General features: G+C 40.4%; 2 protein-coding genes across 2 annotated transcripts in view; both read right to left on the bottom strand.

The window, feature by feature from the left end:
- Nucleotides 1-3096: 3096 nt before the first annotated feature.
- On the bottom strand, nt 3097-11071 carry TCF24 (transcription factor 24). Its single transcript, XM_047783820.1, has 3 exons — nt 10661-11071; nt 9665-10080; nt 3097-3612 (listed from the first exon to the last, which is right to left on the bottom strand). The coding sequence occupies exons 2-3, from the start codon at nt 10055-10057 to the stop codon at nt 3499-3501; spliced, it is 507 nt and encodes a 168-aa protein (XP_047639776.1). The 5' UTR covers nt 10058-10080; nt 10661-11071; the 3' UTR covers nt 3097-3498.
- A 1212-nt stretch (nt 11072-12283) lies between these two features.
- PPP1R42 (protein phosphatase 1 regulatory subunit 42) overlaps nt 12284-19476 on the bottom strand; it is a 44412-nt gene continuing 37219 nt past the window's right edge. Inside the window, exon 8 of the mRNA XM_047783818.1 lies at nt 12284-12590. Coding sequence (XP_047639774.1) covers nt 12470-12590 — 121 coding nt within the window. The 3' untranslated portion in view covers nt 12284-12469. The remainder of the gene's footprint in view (nt 12591-19476) is intronic.

Genomic DNA, 19476 nt, shown 5'->3' with positions numbered 1-19476 from the left:
CCCCATGTATCTTTTTGAAGTATAGTTTTCTCTGGATATAGGCCCAGGATGGGATTGCTAGATCATATGGTAATTCTATACATTTAGTTTTCTGAGGACCATCCATACTGTTTTCCATAGTGGTTGTACCAATTTACATTCCTATCAACAGTGTAGGAAGATTCCCTTTTCCCACACTCTCTCCAGCATGTGTTATTTGTGGACTTATTAATGATGGCCATTCTGGGGACTTTTACTTTCTCCTTCATTCCTTTTAGTTATTAAGTTTATTTTTAAAAACAAGTACATACATTTTGTTTTTAGCCGCACCCACAGCATATGGAAGATCCTGGGCCAGGGATTGAATTCATTCTGGAGCTGCAGCCTATGCCACAGCTGCAGCAACGCTGGATCCTTAACCCACTGTGCCAGGCTGGGGATTGAACAAGTACCTCCATGGAGACAAGTCACATCATTAACCCATTGCACCACACTGGAAACTCCAAAACAGGTACATATATACTTTTAATGTAGCTTTACTGACATGTAATTTATATACAATAAGCTGTATGGTCTCTTTATAATCAGAAATATAAACAGTAAATATGTTTAAAATCTGTTGGAACAGGTATTTCCTTATGTCCTAAAATTATTACTATAGAGGAAATTTTTTTGGCCACACCTGTGGCAGGTGGAAGTTTTAGGGCCAGGGATTGAACCCTTGGCACAGCAGCGACCAGAGCCACAGTAGTGACAATACTGGATCCTTAACCTGCGGAGACATCAGGGAACTCCAGTATAGAAGAATTTAAAATATATGACTATTACTGAGAGAGGTGTGTGAACTAAGAGAAATTTAAGTGAGGATTTCCCTTGCAGATTACGGGGTAATACTGTGATCCAAATATACCCTCTTCCCCATCCTATTATATACTCCGCTAAGGACAGCATGGTGAAGAAGCCAATACTGAGTACATATCTATCTACTAGAAAGATTTTCAAGTGTACCTTCAGTATTTGTTAAATAACCATAGAGACACATGTAAATTTGACAGATTAAATGACTTTTCAAATCAGTGCTTTATTTTATTTTAGTAATCCCCTTTATCTTGACCATGCACCATTAATTAAAACAGCATGCTCCTTTGAACCTTTGGGTAAAAATATGTAATTTCTTCTCAGATTTTTCCAGTGTACCAAAAGCTGTTAGCATATTTAGCAATTTACTAAAATGTTATGAAAACCTATGACGCAAATATAGTTCTTTGGCATTAAAACATTTGTAACTGGACAAAGGAGGAATAAAAAGTAGTGCTATTCAAGGCAATGAATAATGATTACCAGAAAAGTATAATTCAACGGGTCATAATTTTTCCCCAATTAAATGCTTTAAAAACTAACCAAATAGATTATTAGCAGTAAAATAATTTTCCCTGAAATTCTTACTATCAAATTTAGTGTTTATAGTTCAGTTCCAGATAACTTTAAAGAAGTTCCGATCATTTGTTAAAAGGTTATTCTTAGTACATTTTTATTCCAATAATTTATAATAGTGAATGGCTGAATCCATACTTCATTTTACTTTTTATTCCTTTCAATGGTATATGAGTGGGTAAATATACCCACAGATATTTAAATATACCAACATTTCTGCTACATATTAACATGTAGAAAGCTTTTATTATTTGCCTTTTAAAGACCTGTTTTGGTCACATTATAAGGAATATATTCACATTAAAATGATAAAAATTACAAACTAATCATCAGATATGAGCTAAAACATAGTCATGTTCAGCTGAATCAACTGAATGGTAGTTTTTGCCTTCAAATGGCCTTTTACTTCCTTTCACTGCCAAAAGTTGGAAATAAATAAAGAAGAAAATGAAATGGTGATTCAGCTGCTATATTAATTCAACCAAGCCCATTCATGTACCTTTCTGTTTGCTAATCTTGGATCAAACTCAGCAACTTTAGAACTGGAGGTTATTGAGGCATGAATGAACTTTTATACTTGGACAGTGGAATAGTAAAGACTGAAGAGAAAAAGGAGATAAAAAGGAATCTAGATCAGCAAAGACATGACAAAAGAGGCTGATGACTTTTTTTTACAGGTGCCTCTACTGTCACCTGTTATTCTGAGATTTGGTGTGTTCCCTGACAGGTACCTCCACTTCACAGTGAAGAACCTCAAGCTCCTGGTGAAACTGAAACCACTGGTTTAGGCAGGCAGAATAAATGCTCCCTGGGCACTGCATGCACAGGGCAGTGGGAGAGGCCCATAGCGGAAGGCCTTCCCTGACTGTAGGTCCAAATCAGGGCATCTTATATCACAGGATAATCACTCTGGGTCCTCAGACCCCCTCAAGGTGCAGATCCATGCCAGAATTCCCAAATCAGCTAGGATTTCTCTCATTTCATAATGGCCAGTAGGAGGTAGATTGTGAATGGCAACTGACAAGGGGAGAAGGAAACCGGCCAAAGTTATGACTGTGAAGGTTACAGGGTTTGCTGGAGGCCCTCAACAGGCCTGAACATGCCATTCTCTGGGGGGTGGGGGGAGGGGTGGTGATAAAGAGAGGAGGGTGACAAACCCCGTAGTAACACTTGTATTCTGTTCACTTGATGCTGCAGGGATGCTCAACGCCTTCCACAATTTGGAAACATAAGATATTTAATAATCCTCTAGGTAGGTGGCCTAGCCCTGTCCTAGGAAGCAGACCATTTCTAATACTCCCAACAAGTTTTCTAAGAGGGAAAGCTACTTATAGACGTAGCTGCATTGTCATAGTATCTCAGCACTCTTTTCACTCATATTCAACTAAAATTGAATAAAACGATCTCAGACAATCCTACTGGAAATGGCTTCTTAATTTTAAGCACAGACTGGTTTTCACAAAAATGAAATACTGGTGTTTTACAAACATAGCTTTTACTTTTGTGTGTGTGTGTGTGTGTCTTTTTAGGGCTGCACCTGTAGCATATGGAAGTTTCCAGGCTAGGGGCTGACTCAGAGCTGCAGCTGCTGGCTTACACCACAGCTCACAGCAACACCGGATCCTAACCCACTGATCGAGACCAGGGATCAAACCTACATCCTCATGGATACTAGCTGGGTCCATAACCCGCTGAGCCACAACAGGAGCTCCAATTTTTTTTGAACCAGGAAGATTGTTAGATAGATAATAGCTTTCCAGTTTGTGTGCAGAAAATGTGTGCATGCTTTGGCTATCTACACAATTCTATACTTTTCTATGTCTTTCTTTTTTCCAGTATGTTCTCCGGTACTATATAGTTGTGACTTGCTCATGATGAATAGATAAGCTGTGTGTTTTACACAAGACATTATTTCATTCCACATTTATTTAGATTAGACAGATAAATACGAACATCCAACCATGGATTCAAATGTAAACCTTCAGAAGTGATGTTTGTTCTGTCTGATGTAATAAATATAAAGTTATTTCATGTCATTTAAAAACAACAGACATCACTTTCTAGCATTTGTAGAATATAGAGAGCCTAAGGCTGTGAGTCTGTTGGAATATTGTCATGATTTGTTTTTTCTCCAGAGACAGAATGCTTCAGAAACTGACCAGTAGCACCGATGTATAATCTTGATCTCATGGGCCATTTCTGAAAAAGAATATTTAAACAGGAATCCAAAAGTTAGTATCTATGACAGATATAGTCTGTAATAATATTAAAAATTCCAAATACTTCAATGCAAATGCAATATTATATAGCTAGTAACAGTTGTAATTATGAAGTCTAAGCAATGACATGACAAAATGTTTATTAATGCTAGTAATAAAAGTAAAAACATACCCAGATTTTTATTACAACTGTGTGAAATAATATGTGTGCATGCGGACCAGAACTTTAAGAAGTCATGGAAAATGAATATATTTAAATGTAGGAAAATATATCTATCCACAATGTTTTCATTTAAAACTAAACCTAAAACAAAATTAACTCTAAAACAAGATCCTTGACTTTAAAAATATTTTTAGAAGTTGTACATGGTTAAGTAGTATGTTTCTACATTTATCAAAGAACTACCCTGAAAAATGACAAAAATGACTAAATTGAGTAAACATTTTATCTAGCTAAAAGCAATTATCTAGAATTTTCAGATATTAGAATGTTTGGTATTAAACAGCTAGAACATCCAGATTAAATGTCTGCTATTACTGGCATCACACAGCTCTAAGCTTCCAGTAGTCATCACATTTGTTTTTTTTTTTTTTTTTGTCTTTTTAGGTCCGCACTCACAGCATAGGGACTTTTGTAAATTCATCTTTAAAATGAACAACCTCTCAAACAATGCAATTAATTCTAAACAATCTAGATGATGAAAAAATATACTACATAAGTAGTACTTTCAGTATGGACTTTTTTTTTTTAGAGGAGAGGATCATATAATTTTAGTTCTAAGATTCTTGGAATACTAATCAGAGAAATGCTGTTGTTGTTTTTTTAATAGAAATAAAAGTCAGACTAAAAAAGTGCCATTTCTGAAAGTCAGCAGTGGGGTCCCACACACTCCAGAGGGTAAATGCTGCTGCAAGCAGCAGGCTATTTTCACCAGTGAACATTCATGAGCCAACTGCTAGTTACACAGCACCATGAAATGATCCTAAATGTCTGGCAGATAATCCACGTGCTCAAACAGCGGTACCGTTACTAACAATCCAAAGTCCATAAGAGCTCTGGGTTTTCAATACAAGTTGCGTATTAGAATCACACAGGAGCTTTAAAAAATACTGATGGCCAAGTCACACTCCAGACCAATTAAATCAGAATAGATTTCTTTGCAGAAGTACAAGGTTGAGTCAGTTATTATATGGAATAGTATAAACCTTCCTTGTACTTCTGAATATAGTTATTACTGCCTAAACTGGAATTCCAGATGTAAAATGTAGCCATAGGATCAAGTAAGCATGTGATTTTGATGTCTCCAGATGTGGTAAGTGAATTTGCTCTCATGTATTTTAAGTTATTTAAGAGTCCTAAGTTTAGATTCTTCTGCTGGGAATTTGCATTTTAACACAGATAAAGTATAACATTTATGTTACTTGGAATTTAAAATGGTCCATTTCTGGAATTCCCGTTGTGGCTCAGTGATAACCAACCAGACTAATACACGTGAAGATTCAGATTTGATCCCTGGCCTTGCTCAGTGGGTTATGGATCCAGTGTTGTTGTGAGCTGTGGTGCAAGTGACAGAGAGGGCTTTGATCCCGAGTTGCTGTGGCTGTGGTATAGGCTGGCAGCTGCAGCTCTGATTAGATCCATAGCCTGGGAACCTCCATATGCAGCACATGCGGCCCTTAAAAAAAGAAAAAGGAAAAGAAAAAAAAAGTCTATAAACATACTTTTGATACAGCAATAAGGCTGGCACTGTGTTATTTATTTATTTATTTATCTTTTTGTCTTTTTGTTGTTGTTGTTGCTATTTCTTGGGCCGCTCCCGAGGCATATGGAGGTTCCCAGGCTAGGGGTCTAATCGGGAGCTGTAGCCACCGGCCTACGCCAGAGCCACAGCAACGCGGGATCCGAGACGCGTCTGTGAACTACACCACAGCTCACGGCAATGCCGGATCGTTAACCCACTGAGCAAGGGCAGGGACCGAACCCGCAACCTCATGGTTCCTAGTCGGATTCGTTAACCACTGCGCCACAACGGGAACTCCTATTTTTGCAAATCCATTTCAAGTTTTGTTTTTTAAAATCATAGATGTGCATCCTTAAACATTCTTGGTGTTTCATGTCACTGGTCCTGTTCTTGGGATCCTTGCTACCAGTTGTTAACATGAAGTGTTTTAGACAATAGTCTGGAATGTTTTAATATGTCTGAATCTGGCATTATTGGATCATATTTAAGGCCTGCATTTTACTGAAAGAATCCAATTTTGTGGTACTACAGACTGAATATTTGTGTCTCCCCAAATTCATTTGTTGATGCTCTAATTCCCCAATGTGATAGTATTTGGGGAGGTAATTATGGTTGGATGAGGTCACGAGGGTAGGTCTCTCATCATAGGATTAGCGGCCCTTTAAGAAAAGGGAGAACCCCCATTCTCTGAGAAAAAGTCTGCCTATTGCAAGATAGGAAGAGAGCTCTCACTAGGAACTGAATTGGGCCAGCACCTTGAAGAGTGAAAAAACAAATTTTCTTGTTTAATCTACCCAGTCTATGGGATTTCATTATTGGAGCCGGAGCAGACTAGTATTCATATGTAGTGAACAGTGTAGAGCATAAATTATCAACTTCAACAAACCAGTGCTTTTCAATCTTTTATATACTCTTGCCCCATTTTCACAAGCATAAAAATCTCATGCTCAAACCTCAAACGTAATGTAAGAATTCTACATTTAAGAATGTAGATAATAATAATTTGAGAATGTGAATTAAACACATCTAAAAACAAAATACTGAATTCTCCCAGTTATTTCTATGTACTACTTGGGTTCCACTGTGTTGAGAATCACTCTAAATCATGCGACCAAGAATGGAGACAAATGAAGACATCTGTTCTTTACAACCTTGCTAGCATCTAAGTTACTTATAAAGCAAACCTAAAAGTCTATATATGGATTTTTGCCTGATTTTTCATGCTCTTAATAAAACTTTGCTCTTTACTTTTGTGTCCCTGGATTTTGAAAAAGACTTCTAATGACTATTCAAATGAATTTAGTGTAGATACATAAATAGTTTTGAGTCAGACATAAAAATATAAATAAAATATCAGTCAGGTTGCATGTCAGCATCATGCCAAAAAAGGATGACCGACTTAACATTTCACTTTTCAGTTGTGGTCTATTTTAGCATTGTCTAGATGAACACAATTTACCTACTAATAAGACACGTTTTAAAATTATGTAGTTTCATTGGCTTAGAACAATCTAGCAAACTTATACAATTAAGCCAGAACTGAACATGAAACTGAAGACTTAGAAAATATATTCTTGGCTTTTGAAGTTAAATGACTCCAAAATAATAAAACTCTGTATTTATTAATTGTTTTTATCTGTGTTATCAGCAATGATTCTCCATAGATAATGCAATTAATAAAGCTATCTGTGCTTTTTTTCCAGTGTAAGAATCTGAAATATACCCCTGTTCTCTTGCAGAATCACCCTTTTGGACACTGGTGCTGATCAGAATTGCTCACGTCCCAAAGGGATAAAAACTGCTGCTTTAGGCTATGTCCTGTGATCCCAGTCTCTTAAATCTTCTAGTTTCATCTGAGGTACTCTTAATGTAAATTCCCAACAATGCTGAATCCTCAATATTTATAACAGAACTGATGATTCAAAATTATGGCCTTGAAATATTTAACAGATCTTTGATCATTAAGACAGTAACTTTAAGTTGTAAGGCAGAAAAATAAAGTCGTTTTGGAACATTCTTTAAGTAAGGGTTACAGTACCTTTAGTAAACCAAAAAGTACCAATAATCAGAATATCTTTATTTCTTTGGCTTTAGATTAATCAGTGAATAAGCATTTTGGTAGTGTTTGTAAAATAACGTGTTACAGTTTCAATTATGTACATAAAATCTCTTTCCTCTGCACCTCCATAGTACATAGTTATAGCTCTTTATGGCACATACAACATTCTCTCTTATAATACTGTTTGTGTTTCTGTCTTTGTCTCTATTATATGTTCATTTAGGTCAGGGATTGAGTCTTACCCTTAATTGTATTCACTCTCCTAAAACAGTGCTTTGCACTTAGCAGACGCTCAGTAAATGATTTTAAAATAGATCAGTCACTTGTTTTCAACCGTCATCAATTTCACTTTTTTTTTTCTTTTTTTGGCCGCACCTTCGGCATATGGAGGTTCCCAGGCCAGGGATCGAATTGGCGCCACAGCAGGGACCCCAGCTGCTGCAGTTACAACGCCAAATCCTTAACCTGCTGAGCCACTGAGAACTCCATTTTCATTTTTAAGAGGTAATCTTTGCCCTTCTTTCATTATCCCTAGAATTGTCTTTTAAAATAAAAAGAATGGATTCAAAGGACAAATGAGATTTCATTTTTCTTTAAAGAGTTATAAGACTACAAAAAAATTGGTATGGAAATAAGGGCAAAAAAACTCTTGTTAAGCTTACTGCTATTGATAGTTTTGGTTTTAACATTACTTGTTCAAAAAAGCACTGCAAGAAATTAAGGTGAAAAATAACTGGATTTCTCATCTGATTTATGTTTCCCACAAAGAGGTGTTGAACGTGTTTTTTGTATTAAAGTCTACCTAATGTTAAACTTTCTTAAAGTATAAGTCAAAAGAAATCTAATATTAATGGTATATTTGAAGAGCAATCTAATGTCCCTAATAGTAATTTAACATTAATAGATTAATAGCTTCTAATAGTAATACAAACCCCCTTAAAGAATGACTTCTCAGCTGAGATTATATAACACATGAATGGGATAGAGTAATCTATCATAATTATAAATGATATTTCAAATCAAATTTTTATATTTAATATTTGACTTAGTTTGAGTCTGTCATCATGTAGATTAAAATCTGCAAAGTAAATTTTGTTAAACCTCGCCACAGAATTATAAGTTTAGTTAATATTAGAGAGTGTATTTTACATTTCAAGAATGATTATTCAATGATTTATTGAACATTGATATACTTAAGGTACCTTAAGTAAAGTATACCTTAAGTATATACCTTAAGTATACTTAAGGTAAAGTCCTAATTTTGTATTTGTGTGTTGTGTCAAAATGCTTCAGAATGGTGCAATAAAAAATTGTATATTTAGGTTTAGAAAAATATAGAAAAGGCAATGCATTTTGAACAAAAGCCTGATTAATGTATGATTTAAAAACAATCACGTCTGGGAGAAAAGAATGATGAGAGTCTAAATACTGCAATATATAGGTAAGAAATCATAATAATATATGCCATATTAAACAACCCCCGACCATTCTATGTAGATGTAATGTAAAAATATACAATATGGAGTCTCTTGCCTAATACTGTACAGTACAGAATTTGAATATAGATTCAATCAGAACACAACATATATGCCCATTTATTACATAAACTCATTATGGTTTTTCTAATATTCTTAGTAGTTGTCTAGTTCATGATAGTTAACCATTATTAAAATGGACTGAAGGTTTACTTAGTGTGGATGCAGAATGGTCTCATTTTGTTCTTACTAATTTTACAAAAATTTTTTAACATTGGTTTCCTAGGTTAAGGGGAGGTAATTCCAATACCCCATTTAATTCGTGAGACTTTTCAAATATCTGATAAAAACAAGAATGGAAACATAATTATGTAAAATTAAAACTCTTAAAGGCTCGTAAATATAACTCTGATACTAAAAATTACCCGGAAATGCAACCAAGCACTCCATAAGGCACCCCCCAAAACTTCTCACCTAGAAAGGGTATCCTGTAGGTTGCAACCAGTAAGGGGCATGAGACGCTCCTACCCAAGCCACTCTTGGTTTAAACCTAGTACCTGCAAACCGTTTAGGAGTAGCCTTTGGCAGTGGGGACCTCGATGCCCGTGCATTTCGGGACAAGGCCGTTCTCCGGATCTGTTCTCCGCCTCCCCCGAAGAGTGAGAGCTCGGTGGTATCTGCCCAGGCGGTGGCCGACCCAGCGGTTCAAGGTGCAGTGCTTCGGCCCCCGCTCCGCAGCGTGCCCTACCTCCCTACCTTGACAGGGTGCAGGTAGCCGTCGCCTCGCAGGGCGCCCAGCCCGGCGTCCGGCGTTGCCTCGGCGTCATCCTGCAGGCTGCGGGTGAGGTGCGCGATGTAGGTGGTGGCCAGCAGCAGCACGTCTAGCTTGGACAGCTTGGTGTCCGGCGGCACAGACGGCAGCGTGCGCTGCAGCTCCAGGAAGGCGTGCCGCAGAGTCTGCACGCGGCTGCGCTCCCGCGCCGCGTTCGCTGCCGCCGGCCGCCCGCTCCCCGAGCGTGCGCCGCCGCCGCCCGGGCCCACGGGTCCCGGCCCGGATCGCCCAGGACTCGACTCCCGGGTGGCAGCTGCTGGGGGCGCGGGCTCCTTGCTGGTGATCAGGGGGCTGCCTGCCGAGCTGCCGCGGTCCATACCGGCTTCTTGAGTCGCGCGCTCTGCAAAGGACGGAAGGCATGTTGAGGCCAAGGCGGCGGTCGAGCTTATCTCGAGCAGGCGCAGCCTTCTCGCTCTCCCTGCGCGCCCGGCCTGGCCGTCCGACGTGGCATGGGGCCTGAGGTCTTTTTGACTGGGGCGCGTTTGCCTCCCAGCGTCTGGGGAGAGTGGTAGGACATGAGGGTTCTCGGGCTGCTTAGAAGGTGCCGGCTTTACTTTCCACTGACAGGTCCTTATCCACAGACAAGCTACTTGTGTAGCCATCGAAAGGGCTACGCTACCGGGGAAGGAAGATTTAGGGCGCTTCTGGAACGTTATCCCGCCCGTCCTACAGGAAAGATGGAGCAGATTATCCGTAGAGGGCGGCGGGAAGCCCTGCCTCTCCGCAACCTGACATGCCCACTCTGGCAGTCCTCGCACCATTCGCTCCCGAGGTCCGGGGACCCCAGGAGAGACGGCAGGAGCCCAGGGCATTTTCTGCTCCAGGAGTAGGGGATCCGCCGCCTCTCCTCGGACTCAGGCACCTGCTACCCACCCCCAAGCTCGGGAACAGCGCAGCGGGGGTCGAACCCGAACCCTCACCTTTCCTGGAGCTGCCGTGCGGGGTTCGGCTCCGCTATGCGAGCAGGAAAAGAGCGTCGAGTCAGGTCTGCGTGGCCAGGACCGCGCCGGTCACTATATCCCCGTCCAGCCGAAGGCTTCGGCCGCTTCTAGCCCGGGCCGGGAACGTCTTTTATGCGGGCGCCGGGAAGGCGAGGCGTGCGTTCGGCCCAAGCCCAGCGTGGGATCACGGTAGCAGGACCCGCCGTCGGCGCGCACCTGAAGTGCTACGCTGAAGGCTGAGTCTCCCTGAAGCAGTCTCTGGGCCTCGGGAGAGTCTTTAATCTAACCGCCCGGCGAGGCGGGGCCAGAGGGGGCGGGCCCTACAGGGGCGGGGCGTCCTTCTGGCCCTCGTCCAGGTTCTCTCCAGGGCCCGTCTGTGAGCGCCGCGGGTCAGGCGCGGGTGGGGTTGGAGGCCCGCGGGGCCGGGACCGCGATCTGGGCTCTAGCGCCGCCAGCGCGGCCTCCCGAGTTCCCTCGCCTCGCCGTCGTCCTACCGCCCCGGGCCCACTCTGAGCCCCGGCACCATCCCGGCCGAGGCGGGAACGCGGCCGTTTGGTTTGAGCGCGCCTTACTTTTCTGTGAGGAAATGTGGAGTGTGCCGCCTGGACGCGCTCTCCTCTTACTCCAGCGCAAGGTAAATGTCTCCTGCCGTCCTAACTGCTGGACGCGGTAGTCCCTCCGCGTCAGGGCTCCGCGTCCAGGTCACTGAGCCGCCGGAGGTAAAGTGCCCTGAGCTCGAACGCGCCCACTGCCGGTGGCACTTTTAGGAAGTTACTCGAGGCGCGGTCGTCCCCGCGGGGCCCCTGCTCTTTCGCTAATTGCACGAATTCGGCGTTTCCCGGCAGGGAACTCGCCGGAGGCATTTTGCCCTCGCGGCCCCCGGGGAGCAGGGAGGGCGGCTGTGCGGGGAGGCGCTCTACCCGGGCGCCTTTAGAAAAGGGGGCGCCGCCGGTAAGCCAGCCCTGACGCCCGCGACCCCCCGAGGCTTCCGCGCGCTTGGACTCCTCGCCTTCGGAGGTGATGTCTGAGCGGATGTCTAGTATTTTCCTAGCAACGCAATTAGTACATCCTTGAAACAGTGCGATTGGAAGAAAGAGCAGAACATTTAAAAATGTTCTTTGGGGTCAAGATAGACTTGAATATCGATTAAAATATCATTAGTGAAACTGCTCTGGTATATGGGACGTAATTTCAGCCTTTACCATAGATTTTTAAATTGGAACTACCAACTAGTACATAGTACTAGTGGCACTTGTGGTATTTGAGTATATCGTTCCACACTTTATATTAGTGAATCAGAATAATCCTCAGGTTTTTTATCTCAGTTCCCATTCAATAGCTGTAGTTAGGTTTACACTTTAGAAAGAAGCACACCGGAGGTTCCCGTTGTGGTGCAATGGAAACGAATCTGAGTGGTGTCCTTGAGGATACCGTTGGATCCCTGGCCTCTCCCAGTGGGTTAAGGATCCAACGTTGCCTTGAGCTGTGGTGTAGGCCGGCGGCTGTACCTCCTATTCCATCCCTAGTTTGGGAAGCTCCATATGCCTCCCTAAAAAGAAAAAAGAAAGAAGCACACAAAAATACCATTGGTTCAAAAAGAAAGCACATCCTTATTTCCCCAGTAAATTATATGTAATGAGTAATAAAGCAATTGGAAAGCACTGTTTCACATTCTACAAAGAAACAGACAAGAATTCAGCCGTTTTTCTTAGGAGACACTGTAAGGCTACAAACCACAAAAGACCATGTTGCCTAGTAGTATAAAGGTGAAGAATCAAACGTTTCAGATCACTTATGGATGAATTTACTTGTGTACAAATTTTCCTTTACTTTTGAGTTATGAAGAGGGTGAAGTTCATGTACATCATTTTTTGCCAGCAAGCTTTCAGATTTCTTCAAAGAGAGATTTCTGTATTAATAGAAAAAAAAAACCCCCACAGTGTTTAAATTATTTTACAAATGGAAGGTATCCAAAACCAGCAGCAAACATACATAATCTAGGACCCAATAACAATAATGAAGGCTAATAATTAGTTACTAAACTGTGTGAATCTTCTCAGGCTTTAAAGGAAACAAACAGATTTTCCCCCTGAGATAGAAAAGAATGTGGAAAATCTGTCAGTTGGGAGAGGTGTGGAAATAATAATATTGGAGGGGAGGTGTGCCAGGACCAGGGTGAAACAGATTAGGTGCTCAGCCAATGCACATGCTTCACCATAGCTTAGCCTGTTAGTCTCTTGTAACTTCAGGAGCTGGGGTGGAGGTGGGGATACAGTGAAGGCGCTTCATCTCTTAACAATGGCTGGCCAGTGGCCTGCTGTGGTGCCCCACAGTCAGGTTCAAGAGAAAGGACTGAGGTAACAAGACCAAGCACTGCAGGTCATCCCCTTGTCCTCTCTGCTGCTACTCTAAGCAGCTTCTTTAAATCTTCTGATGACTCTAGAGTGGTCCTAATTCCTACAAGAAACCACTATTTATAGTTAATTCAAACAATATGAAAATCTTCAAATTTTCAGCAGTACATAAATTAGTAACATGTACCTTACTTGCCTCTTTATATGTGCTAAAAGCACTATATTTTCTCATTTATTCTTTACAAAAAACCTTTGAGGATTTTACATTTACAGTTGAGAAAATAAAATTCAGAAGGTAGCTTGTCCAAGGTCACTTAACTAGTAAGTGGTGGAGACAGGATTCAAGCCAGGCAGATTGCTCCAATCACTTGAGCTTTTTACCATACTATTCTGCTTACTATTTGTAGGGTTCTTCATTATTTGCAAAACACATTTTATATCTGTTATCTTAATAAAGGGCATTCTTTAACTAGAAATCCTATTAACAATCCAAATACTATTTTTAAAATACATCATGCTTTAGTGTTCTTGTCTAATCTAGTTTTATTTATTTATTTATTATTATTATTATTATTATTATTTGCTTTTTAGGGCATATGGAAGTTCCCAGGCTAGGGATCAAATCAAGAGCTACAGCTGCCGGCCTATGGCCACAGCCACAGTAATGCCAGATTCAAGCCACATCTGCAGCCTGCTCCACAGCTCACGGCAACTCCAGATCCTTAACCCACTGAGCGAAGCCAGGGTTGAATCCAAGTCCTTCTGGATACTAGTTGGATTTGTTTATGCTTTGCCATGACAGGAACTCCCTTGTCTAATCTAGTTTTAAAGTACTGTAGATTTTACTTTACTGAGTGTGATGTAAGTCTTAAAATCATACTTGTCTTTTTTCTAAATGTGTCAAATAGTTTGTCATCTTATTATTTTCTAATGTAAAATACTGGCACATCAGTGAAGAAAATACATTGCTCTGTTATATATCAGGTTTTATATAGTTGTGGCTTTTTTTTCCACCTTTCAACTATTTCTCATTAATTTTACATTGTTAAATTCACTCTTTTCACTCTTTTGAGTTTATAGTTCATTTTGACAAACGTTAACAGTCCTGTAACTATTATCACAGTAATGATATGCAGCATTTCATCACCCTTCCAAATTCCTTTATGCTGAACTTTTTTAGCCAACCCCTAGTCCTTGGCAACTACTGATGTTTTCTGTCTCTATAGTTTTTCCTCTTCCAGAATGTCATGGAATCATACAATATATAGCCTTTTAAGTTCTGGCTTCTTTCATTTAGCATAATGCTTTTAAGATCTATCCATGTTGTTTGATGTATAATCTAGTTTTCCTTTTTTTTTTTTTTGTCTTTTCTAGGTCTGCACCTGCAGCATATGGAGGTTCCCAGGCTAGGGGTCTAATTGGAGCCGCAGCTGCCAGCCTATGCCAGAGCCACAGCAACACACCATCTGAACCGAGACTGCAACCCACACCACAGCTCACCGCAACACCAGATCCTTAACCTACTGAGTGAGGCCAGGGATCGAACCCGCAACCTCATGGTTCCTAGTCGGATTTGTTAACCACTAAGCCATGACGGGAACTCCTAGTTTTCCTTTTTAATGCTGAGTAGTATTACACCGTATGGATGTACGACAGTTCATCCATTCTCCGGTGGAGAGACCTTTGGGTTGATTCCAATTTTAGGTGATTATAAGTAAGCCACTAAAAACATCTGGCTTCAGATTTTGTGTGAGTATAGTTTTTCATTTCACCTGGCAAAATACCTAGTAGTGGGACTGCTAAATGTGGTAAATATGTGTTTAACTTTGTAAGAATATTGCAAGTTATTTTTCAAACTGGCTGAACTATTTTTTCATTCCAGCCAGTAGTGCTTGAGTGTTCCAGTTGCTCCATATCCTTACTAGCATTACTTGATTTTTTTTCTTTTTACTACTTTAATGGCTATTTTTAAGGAAAAAAAAATTTAGTTGGACATGTGCTCTCCAGTTCACCTCAGTTGCATTCTTACCTGCTTCCCTTACCTACTTTGCTTGCCTGTACTTTAGTGCATTTTTGGGCCCCTTTGCAGTGTAGTTAAGAGCTTGGCTTTTGGAGTCAGTGACCTGGATTCAAGTCCCAACTCTGCCTCCTGTGACTTTGGGTCCCTCTGACTGGGCTTCTCCGGTGGTCATGGTCCTCATATATAAAATACAGCTGATAATATTCTTATCTCAACGGGTCCTACTGTGTTTTAAAATCCGTTTGGGGCATGAAGACTAAGCATCCAAAATAGACATTTTACAATGGAAAATAATGAATACAGTTCTTATAACTTAGATCTTACATAACTCTTGTTCACAGAGTAAGCCATTGAGAGGGTTGAGACTAGAAGTCACAAAAGCTAGCTTAAATTGTTCTAATAGTGGTTGCTTAGCACTATTTTTTTTTGAGGGAGGTGGGGGTTGTCCTAATTTCAAAAGGGTTCTTTGAGTACTGTAAAGCAAAATCTTAACATTATACCTATATTACAGTTACAAATGTCTATTTTGCATATAAAAATTAATTAGACTGAGGTTAGGTTTAACACAGCAAAATTAAAGACATTTAGAGCTTTGCAAATAAGTTTATATAAGATCATCCCAGAGTTTCATGACTAAGTATATTGTGTAAGTTTTAAAAAAATTCTTTTTGAAGCACATAGGAGATCTGTTGTTAGAACTGTTCAAACGTAACCTTAACAGTGGGAAAAGCAAATTATTTTGATTGTGTTTAGGTTCACTTTTTAACTCAAAGAAACCTAATGCTTCCATATTGTAACTAAAGATAGTAGATATTTTATAAATAGTTAAATGATACAGTGAACATTTCCTGTGAATTTTGGGTCCCAGAGAGTCACATTCCTTACAAGTATCTGAAGCTAAAGTAATTCTAATTCAGCTAGAAAGTTATTATTTTTACATTAGTAAAAGAGATGGATTGATGCTACCGACATTTCTTAGGATTGAAAAATAGTTAACCAAGTAACAATTTGCTTTTTTCATTATACAGTTGCTATACAGTATTCTCAGTGGATCTTATTTACAATATATGAATGCATTTAATACCTTTTTTTTTTTGTCTTTTTGCTATTTCTTTGGGCCGCTCCCGCAGCATATGGAGGTTCCCAGGCCAGGGGTCAAATCGGAGCTGTAGCCTCCAGCCTACGCCAGAGCCACAGCAACGCGGGATCCGAGCCGCATCTGCAACCTACGCCACAGCTCACGGCAATGCCGGATCGTTAACCCACTGAGCAAGGGCAGGGACTGAACCTGCAACCTCATGGTTCCTAGTCAGATTCGCTAACCACTGCGCCACGACGGGAACTCCTAATACCTATTTTTAAATTATTAAGGCTCAAGTACCTCCTAGCATATTTGAAAAGAGAGGAAACATCTGTCAGAAGTATTTATTGTGACACACGTAGAAAGAAGGAATAATGTGCACGTTTTTTGTTTAATACCATATACTATTTTTAATTGAACAGTGAAGGCATTTGTTCAGAATCAGCCTTTAAATAAAAAAATAGCATTGAACCAATCTTTAATTAAAGTGTACATTGATAGTATCAACTTAAGTTTGAGGGTCAAAAGCAACGTCAACGAGTCTGACTTTTTCCTCCCTGTAGGGAAAGCAGGCTTGTGTAAATATACATGAGCATAGACTGCATGCATTTATAAAGGAGGTGGAAAACATTTCCCGTCATTGGGCAGATGTTGCTTCACTGTGTTCCACATAGGATATAGGCCTAGCTTTCAGAGTGTAAACCTTAAAGAAATGTGGGGCACATGCTTTTAGCATTTTGAAAGAAGCCTCCAAGCTCCTTTCCATCTCCAAGCAGACTCCCCACGTCAAATCTTAAATATAGGCTGTAGGGGACCCCTCTGCTGATCCCAGCTCATTCTCTTCCTTACAGTAATTAAGATAAGGAGTTGCTTCAGTCAACTTTTTAGAAACTAAAAATACATTCTTTATATTTGAGCTATGTATTTTGTTTTTAGTTCTTTACTGACCTGATTTTATTCTTGTCTCTTAGCTTTACACTAAACTAGTAAAATGTTAGCAACAGGCACACCCTAAAAATCTATTATCAAGAGCTTAATGAAATTTCATAATATATTTCATCACCTTTTATTAAAGAGAGGTAGAATTGATATTCCCATTTAATAGACTTAAATCAAGAGTTCCCATTGTGGCTTAGTGGAAACAAATCTGACTAGCATCCATGAGGATGCAGGTTCGATCTCTGGCCTCGCTTAGTAGGTTAAGGATCCTGCGTTGCCATGAGCTGTAGTGTAGGTCACAGATGCAGCCCCGATCTGGCGTTGCTGTGGCTGTGGTGTAGGCCAGCAGCTACAGCTCCAAATTTGACCCCTAGCCTGGGAACCTCCATATGCCGCGGGTGTGACCCTAAAAAAAATACAAAAAAATTAATAAGACTTAAATCATTTGTGATACCAAAACAATATTTTGGCATGTCCTCAGTGAAAATGTTACTTGAGGAAATAAAAATATTTAAAAGAAAATATTTATGTAGTGCTTTTTCACATGGTAAAACTACAGACTCAAGATTGAACATAATCAACATCTCTGATAGTGGCAGAAGCATGGCATTCTTTATATTAGAATAGAACCCTCTATTCTCCTGGTTTCTTTAGGATAGCCTGTCTTAGCAGTACTTAGAAGTTAAAAGTGCATTTAGCTCTGTGTTTAGTGTTGTTAGCTAAGAAAATGAAGATATAGTGATTTGTTTGTCAGTACAGTCCTCGTGACTAGAGCTTTGCTTGAGCTTATAGAATATGTGGTATGTGCCACAGCTCACAACTGATCTAACAGTGTATGTGGCAGTGCACAGAATTTACAAATACTGTTTTCTGAGGCGATGTCTGTTTTTATCATTTTCTTTTCCACCTTGATGATATACCAGCAAGTCCTTTCAAAATGCTTGGCAAAGAAACAAAACTCAAGAACATTATTGTGGAATTGACACTAAATTGATGTTTAAAGTTACGTAAATCTTTAAGAAACTATTGGGGTGCTGTGGACATACTGGCTTTAGTTTTGATGGTAATGATAATGGACATAAGCAGAAAGGCAAATTCTCAAACAGCTTCTGTTTTTTGTGTGTGTGGATGGAGGGGAGGCAAGACCAAATCTAGGACTCCTTACATATCCTATCTCCTTTTCCCACATAAAGCATTTTCCAGACTCATAGGACTCTCTCCCTTAAGCCTCTCCTGGCAAGCCTGAGCTACTCTTCAGGGAATGGGGTAAGTCAGTGCAGCACTGTTGCTCATGGGTCTTCTTCAGGTGGGCTCCATTAAGGAATGCTAAGTTACCCCACCTGACCTTCATAGGCAGTTCTGGAGAAAGGAAATCTATTCCAAAATACGTCCACTGGCTTTGATTACTTTCTCAATGAAATATGCTATTGCTTCTCACTATATTGTAGTGACTACTATAATATGATTGGAAAGATCAATAGAGCAACCACTGTATTGGTTACAAATAAAAAAAGTTGAATGAGTAATTAATAGGATGTATTAGGGTCTGGCTTACAATGCCTATAGCATTTATCACAATATACAGTAATGGTATCACATTAGCCCTCAAACTGGCTTGTTGCAAAGATCTTTGATATCAGGACTATTTCATATGAGTTTTTACATTCATATGCCTGGAATTGCCTGCCACATAGCAGGTGCCTGCTAGTTTGGTGAATAAAGGAAGTTATTTTCTAGTATGAGTCATCTTTACATCAAAGCAATAATATCTTTTTAAAACCAGGAGTTCCTGTCATGGTACAGGGGAAACGAATCCGATTAGGAACCATGAGGTTGCAGGTTCGATCCCAGCATTGCTTGCCGTGAGCTGTTGTGTAGGAAACGAATCCAATTAGGAACCATGAGGTTGCTGGTTCGATCCCAGCATTGCCGTGAGCTGTTGTATAGGTCGCAGAGGTGGCTCGGATCTGGCATTGCTGTGGCTCTGGCGTAGGCCAGCAGCAACAGCTCCGATTCGACCCCTAGACTGGGAACCTCCATATGCTGTGGGTGTGGCTCTAGAAAGACACACACACACACACACACACACAAACAAAAAAAAAAACACAACTTTTTAAAACCAAAAAAGTAAACTCTCTTCTCATCAGGAGACTTAGAGCTGATTCATAATGAGCTAAATTATGTATAAACTCGAGGTTTAGAAGTGATTTATAAACTATTTTTGGATTATAAATCTCTTTGAGAATCTTTTTTTTATTATTTTTATTTTTTTTAACTTTTAGGGCTACACCCCAGGCATATGGAAGTTCCCAGGCTAGGAGTCGAATGGCAGCTGCAGCTGCTGGCCTATACCACAGCCACAGCAATGCAGGATCCAAGCTGAATCTGCCACCTATACCAC

The sequence above is a fragment of the Phacochoerus africanus genome, chromosome 6, assembly GCF_016906955.1.
Source record: "Phacochoerus africanus isolate WHEZ1 chromosome 6, ROS_Pafr_v1, whole genome shotgun sequence".
Taxonomy (NCBI): Eukaryota; Metazoa; Chordata; class Mammalia; order Artiodactyla; family Suidae; genus Phacochoerus; species Phacochoerus africanus.
This window is presented reverse-complemented; position numbering and strand designations above follow the sequence as displayed.

Coding starts and splice junctions, on each gene's coding strand:
- TCF24 (XM_047783820.1), bottom strand. CDS start 10,057: ATGGACCGCGGCAGCTCGGCAGGCAGCCCCCTGATCACCAGCAAGGAG. Junction 3,613..9,664: donor GCTACCTGCACCCTGTCAAG/GTAGGGAGGTAG, acceptor ATTCTTTTTCAG/AAATGGCCCATGAGATCAAG.